General features: G+C 37.4%; 1 protein-coding gene across 3 annotated transcripts in view; it reads left to right on the forward strand.

The window, feature by feature from the left end:
- DMD (dystrophin) overlaps nt 1–12,041 on the forward strand; it is a 2,292,284-nt gene that overhangs the window by 1,442,020 nt on the left and 838,223 nt on the right. For all 3 annotated transcript variants that reach the window (XM_056131284.1, XM_056131279.1, XM_056131278.1), the window contains one exon: nt 4,037–4,201. In XM_056131284.1, the coding sequence (XP_055987259.1) occupies nt 4,037–4,201 (165 nt within the window). The remainder of the gene's footprint in view (nt 1–4,036; nt 4,202–12,041) is intronic.

The raw sequence follows: 12,041 nt of genomic DNA on the forward strand, positions 1-12,041 counted from the left end.
AATCAAGGATAAAATACTCTTTTATGTTAAGTATAGTTGCATTTTGTTTTTATGTGTATCCTTTCATGCCATTTCAGAAAATTGGCCTTTTCTAATTTTCAGAAGTTTTCATTTTTGGAACATTATAAAACTGAAACCCAATCATAAACAACTTTGGACCTGTGCATCTCACTGTGCTTCAATAAAAAAGTAAATTAAAAACACAGATAAAACTTTAGTCCAGGGGGCTGGAGCGATAGCACAGCAGAAAGGGCATTTGCCTTGCACGCAGCTGAACCGAGTTTGATTCCCAGCATCCCATATGGTCCCTGAGCACTGCTAGGAGTAATTTGAGTGCATGAGCCAGGAGTAAACCCTGTGCATCGCCATTGTGACTGCCCAAAAAAGAAAAAACTTGAGTTCTTTATCTAAAATATGAGTCACAAATAGCTGTTTTTACCTAATATTTGTCATTTGATTTTACTCAAATTTGATTTTTCTTTGCCATGCTGATGTTTCTGATTTCATATGGCCCAATTTATTAATACCTTTGTCAGTTAAAGCCACTGAAACAGAAGATTAAATTTGCATTTTATGTAACTTATAACTTGCAATGTGGATTGATTTATTGGGGGGTACACACCCAGAAGTGCTCAGAGCTTATTCCTGGCTGTGCACTCAGGAATCGCTCCTATCAGGTTCTTGGAACCACATGGGGTTCTGGCTTCTAGGGATCAATCCCAGGTCAGCTGCATGTAAGGCAAGTGCCCTTCCCATTGTAGTCTTTTTCCAGGTCTACCTTGCTTCTTATGTAGGAAAAATAAACCTGTGTGTTTGGCTGTGTTTTGTCTTTTATTCAGATAGTATTTGCTGCTGATCTGTCATACGCAGGAACCCAGTTCATTCAGAAGTCAGAACTTCTGACCTAGAGATAAATACAAAGATTAGTGTGAGTTACATGCTTTAAGGATTGGACTATGAGGTCTCTGATGGTATATGTAATCCAGATGTGAGAACTAAACTGAACACTACTTGCATCCCACATTCTCATTACATGTCACTATTTAATATCCCTTGGTACAAGTCAAATTCCTCTCCTTACATTGTTTCTGTGAACAGGAGAGATTCCTTTTAGGAACAGGAGAGATATATTAGGAGAATGAGACCTAAGGCAGCCATATGAGTTGAATGCTCTACGTATTTCTTTGCTTCCGTAGGACTCCTAAATGAAATAAACTATCTTATGATCAGCTCAAACTGGGTTCATATCTTGAAAATGGAGGTATTAAGAAAACATGATATATCTTATTTCCACTACAGATTCTGTGGCTCTTAGAAGCTCTCAGGTAAAGCTGTGGAATGATTTTTAAACTCACTTGTTAGGAGAAAATGATCCGGTTACAAGTAAACTGTTTACTGATATTTATAAATTCTAGGAAAGGAAAGTTGAGGGCATTATTAGATTATACATTATATCCATAGAATTACTTTGGTGATAAGACCTAACACAGACTCATATTCTCCCTCTACTTACAAAATACAAAGGAGCTTAATTTAATAGTATGTTTACTTGGTTTTATAGCAGGATGCAAGTCAGCCAAGGCAGACAGAGAAACATAATTCACTCTTCATGCACAGATGCTGCATCCGATTTGTGCTTCTTGCTGCTTTGCCATCTCATCCACATAAGGAAAGGCTGCAAGAGATGTGAATCAATTTGTGCAGGAAACCTTAGAAGCAGCCAGATACCCTATTTCTCTGCAATATTTTATACTATCTTCATCACATTGATCCAAGTTCATCACCTATGAATTTAGTGATTAGTTATTTTGTTCATTAATGTAGATTTATTTTACTCCATACCTCTTAGGCTCAATTAAAATATAATATTCCTAGACTTGGGAGTGGCATTAATAGTAGAGATCATCACTCACATGTGTGGGGCCCAGAGTTCAATCCATGGTACTATAAAATATCAAAGAAAAGGAAAACAGTTACTGAAGATGAAATTTTGCTTTTTCCCTACAATACTGATGAAAGTAGAGGGGCTTGTGCTGAGCTCATATATCAGAAAGAGGTAAACCAGTACCAGGTGATCTGATTCATGTATGGCATATAAAGAAACAAGGTTTTGAATGGTCCAATGAAATGAAACCCTCAGACTTTGATGACAGGATTGATTTGTGACTGTAGTGTGGGATATTGTAGAGAGGGGTATTGGCGCACTAATGGTAGGATTGGGATAGTAACATTGTACTTCTAAAATATAGAAATATTCACATTCTTGTGAATCTTTGCCACCTAAATAAAAATTAATATAATTTTCCTTGTTTGGCTATTTAAAAATATGAGACAGTTGTCCTAATATATGGGGCATTGGATAGATGAAGCACTAGTGTATTGTTAAGCTTATGTAATTTACTTTTAAGATGCTCCATATTATTTATAATATGATATTATATACTAAAGTCGTATTAAAACATTTATGTGGGGCTGGAGCAATAGCACAGCGGGTAGGGTGTTTGCCTTGCATGCGGCCGACCCAGGTTCAATTTCCAGCATCCCATATGGTCCCCCAAGCACCACCAGAAGTGATTCCTGAGTGCAGAGCCAGGGGTAACCCCTGAGCATGGGCTGGGTGTGATTCAAAAAAAAAACATTTATGTATGGCTTATTTTGTAATTCTACTAATAGAATTGTATTGTGAATAATATGGAGAATTTTCCTTTCAGATTTGCGTTCTCTGTATTTGCATCCCAGTGTTATCAGTTACTTAATCTAAAGAAAAATACTTATTCTTGTTTACATAGGTATCCGGTTCATTTGAGTATCAATGATATTCATTAATATTTAATGACTTTGACACTCACTGTCATATAGAGCATTTCTCTACAAAAAAGGAACTGTGAGGTAAAAAAAAAAGACTAGGCAAAAATGCTAGGAAAGATCTAGAACTTAGACTGAAAATATAGGAGTGTGTGGAAACAGGGAGGGAACTGCACAATTCCCAATGCCAACAAACTAGAACTGGGAACTGAGGGTGCTGGGGAGTTGGTAGGGAAGGGAGCATGGAATAATGGTGGATGGATCTTGGCACAATGGTAAGGGATTGAGGTAGCAGCACTGCAACTTTGCAGTAATGCCTTCAATACTTTTGTAAACTATGACATCACAATAAAAAAGTAATTAAAAATCATCAAATCAAACAGCCAAATTCTCAACCCAAGTACAAACCCAAGTAACTCATGTCCTCTTGAGCACCATATTGGATTGATTCACAAGTAATTTCACATTTCTCAGCCCCCGAGTTGTCAGGTAACGTTGGGTTAAAATTAGTATCTGTGAGGACTTTTCACCTAGCAGATCCCTGTTAAATTCCTGAGCACCATCAAGTATGTTCCCTGAACACAGTAAAATGTAAGCCTTAGCACCACTGCATGGGCATGTAGCGTGGCACACAGTGTAAAATCTTTGTCGTTGTTGTTTTAACACGACATTATTCTGGTATATCCTACTCACGTCAGATGTTATTTTATGTTTCATTTCAGTGGTATGATTTTATTGTACTTATATTACATCTTACACTAGATCGTGGAAATCATTATTATCTTAATAATTTTCCTGGTACCTAAAATGGTTCCCTTGTACAATTTTTCTTAGAGGCATGTACAAACAGTGTCTGGTAAATAACATCTTACTGTTATGTACAGTAAGTGAGTGGTTAAGTGAAAAATGCGTTGTTTTACTTTTCTTTCAGTTGGAATTGAGTATGCATTTGTGTCAATGTGTATTTTGTTTCGTGGGTGTGTTTTTTCCTTATGTGTATTTTGAGTTCCAAAAAAGAGCCTTGGGTATCTTAACATAGAATTTGTTGAATAGACTATGAATGAACAATTTGTAACACATGAATGAAATCTTATCATGTAATATATGTAAATAATATTGTGCTATTCACATACTGACATCATTTCATTTTTATTACATTTTATAAAAATAACTTGAAAAAAAGTTTTAAAAATTTCAAACCATGAGAAATTGTTACATATTTTCCCCACAGATTTCAAGGAATTTGCCTGAGAGACAAGGAGAAATTGAAGCTCACATAAAAGACCTTGACCAGCTTGATGATCAAATAAATCATCTGCTTCTATGGCTCACTCCTATTAGGAGTCGATTGGAAATTTATAATCAACCATATCAAACAGGACCGTTTGACATTAAGGTAGGGTCTATATTTTCTGCTTTAAATATTGTTTTCCCAATGAGTAACATTCTCACTAAACTGTTTCTCATTAATAGCATCATCACTGTTGCTGTACTGACAGTAGTACTGATAGTGGTAATAGTACTAATACTTGAATAGCAGTTTCAATTTTCCTTCCAGCATTTACAACCTGTATTATATTTCTTAAATATATCACTAGAATGCTTTCATCAGGTTTCTCCATTCCCTTTTTTCATTACCAGTTTAATTGTACTTGAAACATATTTATAGACTTGCTTTCTAAAAATGGAGTCACTGAAGATACTAGGTATCTAGGAAATAAAGAATAGACACTTGAGTAAATACTATGAATCCTTCTAAGATTGATTCCCATATGCCATTTATTCTCTTATTTTGGAAGCAACCTCCACTTAAATTTAGTCACAGTAAATTACATGGCATCATCATATGCATATTGTTTCATGCCATGTTGTGTTCTTGAGTTTTGTTTTCAAAATGACTGTTTCTTCCTAGTTTTATGTTTTGATATATGGTGAGTTTTCCTACATTCATTAAGACTTAGTATAAGACTTAGTGTTATTGTCTCTTTAAAACTTTATACCATTCCCTGAGTAGATTTTTCTAATTCTTTGTTTATTGATGTACCTTTAAACTTTATAGAAATGAGTTAAACTTTGAATTCATTGGGCATGTTACTTATCTCCTCTGCCCCTTAATTCTTAACACCTCCACCCCAGGGCACTGTGTACACTATAGCTTCTTGCTTTCAATTTTTGAACCTAGAAATGAAGGCGCAATAAGCTCTCTTGTTGGTAATGAAATGTTGCAGATATGCCCTGGGCTCCCCAAAACCTGCCAATTGGATGACACCATATTCTTCTATTAGTTTCCCAGCGCATACTCTTTATATTTCCTTTCACTTCCAGAAGTCTGTTTTGTATCACCCTAGGTGTAGGCCAAGAACATTAACTAGCCAATCCCATAAATTGGTTCATTGGAAAAAAGATCTGCTAGTGAACACATGTAAAATATTTTCAGGCACAATAACTGTACTTTTTGAGTAAAACTTAGCTTTTTCATCATGGGACCAAATAGTTCAATTTATTTGCTTTTTCAGAATTATTGCCACCTAAACTTTTTGTCTCTACTATCTCTTTTGCTAAAACAAGGTAAAGATGAAAATGTGAGGATTCTCTAAAGGAAATAAAAGTGAAAATTGAAGCAGCACCTTAAGTAAGAATAGGAGAAAGCGGGTGGAGAGGTAGTCTAAGAGTTAAGGAAACGCCCGAATGTAGCAGCTACAGCTAACTCTAGCTTGATCCCTAGCACTCCCTGTAGTCTCCTGAGTACCACTGGGGAAACTCCTCAGCCCCTGAGTACTATTTACTGTGCCTTCCTAAAATAAGGAGAAACAGATTTTTACTTTCTGGTATTTGGACCACACCTAGAAGTTCTCAAGCTTGCTCCTGTTTCTGTGCCTGGCGATAACTCCTCATGGTATTCAGGGTACCATCTGCAGTGTTAGGAATCAAATGCAGGTCTTCGGCTTGGAAGGCATGTAGGTGCCTTAACTGCTGCATTATCTTTCTGGCCCAGGATAAATGGTTTTACTACATTGGTTACATTTGTAAAGTACACGTCAACACTTGTTTTTGTAGTACTGGTACACACCTGGTAGTTCTTTGGGACTTCATCTGGTGAACTGCTTATGGGTGGTTGGGTCTCTCGCTGTGCAGGGGGCCAGGCTGTGCAGGAGATTGAACCTAGGTCTCCTGCATGTAAATCATATGCACAAACCCTGTGAACCATCTGCACTGCTGCACACTCCCCTACATTGACCTTAATCTCCCCCCCGACATTTATATCGAGCATATAATAATATAATAGCTGCTCCAAAATGAGGTTACATATTGTATGAGACAGTAGTATATATTACTTCATCTGTACCCAACCCAGACAGCTAAAACATTGGCATACTGTTGGGTTCAATGGAATGATTCAACGCAAACTCAATGTGAGTTCATTAATTCAGCTTGACTCATAATAGATTTTACCCAGAACCAAGTAAGTCAACTTTAAGAAAATATGCAGGACCTGGAGATCTATTTTCTGGGGGGCCACACTTAGCAGTGCTCAGGGCTTACTCCTGGCTCTGCATTCAGAAGTCATTCCTCGCAGGATCTGTGGGACTATATAGGATGCCAGGATTGAACTAGGGTCAGCAACATGCAAAGGAAGTGCCCTATGCACTATACTATTGCTCCTGGAGGAACAGGGCCCAGAGCCAGTGTTATATCAGTACTGTGGGAAAATTGTATAAAAAAGCACAGACTCAATGTCACTGGAAATGTCAGATCTAAATTATAACCAGAGAACATTGAAATGTACTTGTCAATGTGGCAGGAGGGAGCTTGGTGAAAGGAAGTTGACACTGATGGTGGGATTGGTGTTGGAATATTGTGTGCAAGCTTCCAATACCTTTGTAAATCATAGTTCTTTAATTTAACATTTTTTTGCTTTTTTGGGTCATAATCAGTGATGCACAGGGGTTACTCCTGACTTTGTACTCAGGAATTACTCCTGCCAGTGCTCAGGGGACCATATGGGATGTTGGGAATTGAACCTGGCTCGCCCCGCATGCAAGGCAAACACCCTACCCACTGTGCTATCGCTCCAGCCGCACATTTTATTAAAAGAGAAACTAGGCAGGAAAGTATCCTGCACAGTGATGGCACACTGGTAATCTGGGTACCAAGAGCTGCCTTCTAAAGCACCCATCACCTGCATTTGGACCACAGATGAGTGTGGGAGAATGTAAAGCACATTAAGGAAAGCCATCAGTTACTCTACTTACCTTGTATAGGGTCCTCAGCTAGAAAAGTGCCTATTCCAACTACGACACTGTCTCTCATTAGGACAGACCTACGGTTGGTCTGTGAACAGTCTCAGTGAAGAAATACAGTAACATGATAACATAGTGAATATTCTTTTCGAGATTCTTATTTATCTTGGATAATAAGTCTAGCATATTGTGAAATATTTCTTAATCTAGTACTGCAAAGGGGAAGTGCCATTGACTCTTGGTAGCTAACCATAAGTAGTTTCGTGATGTACAGATTTGGTTAAAAGCTCACTTTTTTTACTTTTAAATATAATTTGTGCCTGCTTCTTGATGAACATAATAAAGAATACATTCAGTGTGAGCTATCCCTGGCCATGACTGATACTTAAGAGGAAAATATTTTTTAAAAAAATCCATGGAGATAAATAGATATCAAGCCAAGTGATTTTGTCCCAAGCTGTACCCCCCCTGGAACGGTTTGCAAATAATGACAGTTTACATGGAGTCTGTGTTTGTTCATGGCCCACAGGTGCTTGCCAAACAGATCCTTGCAGTTTGGAGTAAAAGCAATTCTTGGCTGTGTTAATCACTTTCCTTTATCAAAGCTCCATGTCACTACTCACTGCTGTATACAGTTTTGGAGTGTCATGATATGTGCCTCCTGCAGTTTAGTTTAAATCGCCGATCAGAGAGGCAGCTGCTTTTTTCCTGGCAGGAAAACTCCTTGGCATCAATTCTCTATTCATAGTTTGAATTTTCGTCTCTGGAGTGCAGATTTCAGAAATATTCCTTTCCTCATTTTCTTCAGCTTATAACTGTGTTTGTGGCAAAAAAAACTCATAAAAGTATATCTAGGGTGACTGCAGAAATTCTCAGATCTGGCTTGTAATCAAGAAATAGTAACCTGTGTGAATAATATACTAGCTTACCCAGTTCTTTATCCTTCCTTTGTTTAGCTTCTATCTGTATCCACTCGTCCACTGAAGGATTGAATAAGATTGCAGATTTCTTCTGCTCCATGTGATTTTACTCAGTGCTCTCTGCTATAGCCCTCTGCTTTTAAAGACACTAAACCTTTTATTTCAGTTAATGAAATATGGCAAAGTGGACTTAGTTCTGCTTTGTTTTAAACGACTAAAAGTTATTTTTAAAGTTCTGAGGAGGGGCCCATTTAAAAAATCTGGGCCACATATAACTGTGCTTCTTACTCCTGACTCTGCAAACAGGAATCACTCCTGATGAGGATCTGGGGATATGGTATTAAACCCAGGAGAGCTGCATGAAAGTCAAGTGCATTATCCACTCTACTATCTCTCTGACCCAACATACATATTTTATCAGTGATAAAGAGGCACTTAAAAATCCCTATGAGTGGGCTAATGCAAAGAGAGAAGATACACAAGCCACTTCTATTTTTCCAAATTTAATGAAATTTTCTTTGTCCAGCATTGGGTACTTCTGAAACTAAAGGCCTAGGGCCTTGCTCACCAAGCCATTTATTTTTCTAGACACTCTGAGCACCTGCTTAAAACAAAACTATGTAATACCCTCTCTGAGCCTCAGTTTTGCCTGGTTGGCACTTCATGCTTATTGATGATATGCAGCTAGCTGTGTAATGAAACCCAAATTTTTTTAAAAAGCCTTAAGGGCTCTGTTCTAATACATTGTTTATACTGGAGTGAAAATTGACTGCACATCGCTTGGTTTGTGCAATTTACTCCCAAAATATTCCTATTCAGGAAATCCTGCAAATAGCAATATTCATCTTGAAAATCACCTCCCAGAACCCTTAGCAAGCTGAGAAACATAATCAATGAGATCGTGATGTAGAGTGTGAAAATTAGGCATAATCACAGTCCTTTCCCATCAGTCAGTTCACTAGAAGGCATGCCTTTGAAATTTGATTTTCAAATGCACTCTCAATTTAGACATGAAATATGTTGATTTCAGATTTCAGCACTGATAATGGAATGCTAAGAAATAGGGACCAGTTAAAATTGTTGAAAAGGGTCCTCTGTGTTTTAATCTTTAATAAACATGTTCAATAACAAGCTGGTGGTGCCCTATTTTACATACACCAACAAGACTTCTGTTTCCAAAACTTTTTATTAAAATAAAAAGTAGAGAGCAAAACCTCATTTTTTAATGGGGATTCTTGTTTACTGAAATATTTGCATGTTGGTGACAGGAAGGAATTATTCCTCCTCCTTAATGACTTTCCTTCCTTGGGCTATAAACAATCATGGCGTTCTGCTCAACTGGTTCTTTCTCACCACATGGGGACTTCCACTTGTTTGCTGATCGTGTAATGTTCACATGGAAAACCAACCAAAAGACACAATTACACGGGCTGGAGGATAGCACAGCCAATAGGGTGTTTTCCTTACATGCTGCCTACCTGGGATTGATTTTCAGCATTCCATATGATCCCCTGAGCACTGCCAGGAGTGATTCCTGAGTCCAGAGCCAGGAATAACCCCTGTGCATTGTCAGGTGTGACCCAAGAAGAAAAAAAAGAACACAATTACAGAGACTAAACTTGAAAATAACACAATTTGAAAGTCCTTAGTTACAGAAGATGCATACCTCTAACAGGCATCAGAAAACTAGATAGAAAAAAGTTTCCTGTCTATGGTCATAACTTTTCTAAAGAAAATGCCCTAAGACAGCATAGCCATGTAATCAGGAAAAGATCTGTTGAAAGTTTAGTCTAACTGTGATGACTTTTAAGACAATATTTGTCAGTCCCCTCTTTTGATCACAGAAAACAAACTTTCATTAAACAACTTAAGAAACCTAGATGATATAATTTATTGCTGAAAGTTTGTGTTGTTGAAGTTGTTGAAGTTAATCAGTTGATAGTATAAGAGTTTTGCTGGATGGTGTGACAAGGCATTTTATAAGAAAGGGAATTTTTCTAGAGAAGAAAGATTCACTGTGGGAATGAACCCAATTCCTGATTCCAAAGAGAAACTGGTTCAGATTCCTGGAGTTAAAAGTACATTTATATAGTAGGTGTTTTGTTGGGTGTTTTTTGGAGGGGGGGCACACCCAGCAATGCTCAGGGGCTACTCCTGGCTCTCGGGAATTACTCTGGGTGGTACTCAGGGAACCTTATGGGATGCTGGGGATTGAACTCAGGGTCAGCAGCATGCAAGTCAAATGCCCTTCCTTCTGTAGTGTCATGCAGGCCCCTATATATTAACATAGTGAAGTGAGCATAAAAGTGACCATAGGATAATGGAGTATTTCCTGTGATGTCACAGACATTAGAGTGATTTTGATAAGACTTTTAATTGTCATGTTTATTTTCTGGAGAAGAGCACAAGAGATCTAGGAGTTCAGTAAACTTTCTGAGTGGTTCCCACAGTAGCAAATCTGGGCATGTATGTTGTCCTTCCTATCTGTGCCATAAGGCCTGTATAAAATTTTCCAACTTCAGCTCCAAGACTTTCTTTAGATCCTGGAGAGAAAGTTTAACTTCAAGACAATTTGTTTTCCAAAGGGGGTAATATAGTGATCTGGGGGTGCTGGAACAATCCAGGTTTAGGAACTTTAACAGCGATGGATATATTTTGAGAAAGATTTTCTGTTTACTTAAAGAAGGTTGATTTCCAGTGGGGTGCTACATGAATGAAAAGAACAGAATTAATTGGGGTACCTCTGTAGTCTCACTAAGGATCTGAGAAGGATCTAAGAAGAACTTTTATTCGTCTGTGTCACAAACTGGAGAAAAGATAGAAATATTAATTTGAAAAGTTGTAGCCAGATATTAAAATAAAATATAAATGAAAATTTGCAACAACTGACACAAATGTGTCAGTCAGCAGGATCCGGTCGATTTTTATAGTTAGGAAGATGTAGTTTACAAATAAAAGCAAAATATTTCAATGGCAAAGAACAGGACTAGAATAAGATAAAAAAAAAAAAAAAGATAACCTAAGATGATGTATTACAGTTTTCTAGCCAAACATGGGAATTTTCTTCACAGTTTTCTCCAATTTATTCAAAGATACTGAAAATGAGATTGTTGTTTACAAAATACATATTAGTTCTTTATTTATATATGTTAAACATGAATAGGAACTGACCCCTTGAGCCTTTTGAACTTTGTGTTGAAGTTTCTGGAGGAGACTCAAATTCGATTTTTAGAAGTCTCACAATGTTAGCAATTGAAATTGGATTTTTTCTGATACCTATAGAATATATTTGAGCGATTAGTCTAGTAATGTTCTCAAACCATCCTAAGGTTTCCTGAGCTTGTCAGAAAGTAACCTTCCTTATACATTCATCATTGGGCAATCATATAAGATAGATATCACTTGATGCTTCCTGAAAGGACTTTGTACGTATAGTCTCCATAAAGTCAGTTGTGATTCTTTTTTCTTTTTTGCTTTTTGGGTCATACTAGGTGATACACAGGGGTTACTCCTGGGTCTGAAGTAAGGAATTACTCCTGGCAGTACTCTGGGAACCATATGGAATACTGGGAATTGAACCAAGGTCAGCCATGTGCAAGGCCAACACGCTACTCATTGTGCTATTGTTCCAGCCCCAGTTCTCATTCTTAAAACTGTATGGTCATATCTGATTCTGAGCCTATTGTCTTCAGATATGTTTTAGTCAAAGCCTTGATTTTAAAATTCAACTCTCTTGAGAACAAAAGGGAATGCCCTGACACAGAGGCAGGGTGAGATGGGGGGAATGGGGGATGGGAGGGATACTGGGATCAGTGGTGGTGGAAAATGGGCACTGGTGGAGGGATGGGCACTCGATCATTGTAAATAATTGAAACCCAAGCAGAAAAATTTGTAAGTCTACAACTGTACCTCATGGTGTTTCACTAATAAAAATTAAAATAAAATAAAATTCAACTCTCCCAATAGTGCTCTGTTATGAAAAGACATTTGTTTTTATAAATTATAATAATTTTTAATATTTATAATTTAAAATAATTATATTCCATGAAAATAAGAGCACTTAATCAGAGTTCTG

Source organism: Sorex fumeus, unplaced genomic scaffold (genome assembly GCF_029834395.1).
Source record: "Sorex fumeus unplaced genomic scaffold, SorFum_2.1 ptg000086l, whole genome shotgun sequence".
In the NCBI taxonomy this organism is placed as follows: domain Eukaryota; kingdom Metazoa; phylum Chordata; class Mammalia; order Eulipotyphla; family Soricidae; genus Sorex; species Sorex fumeus.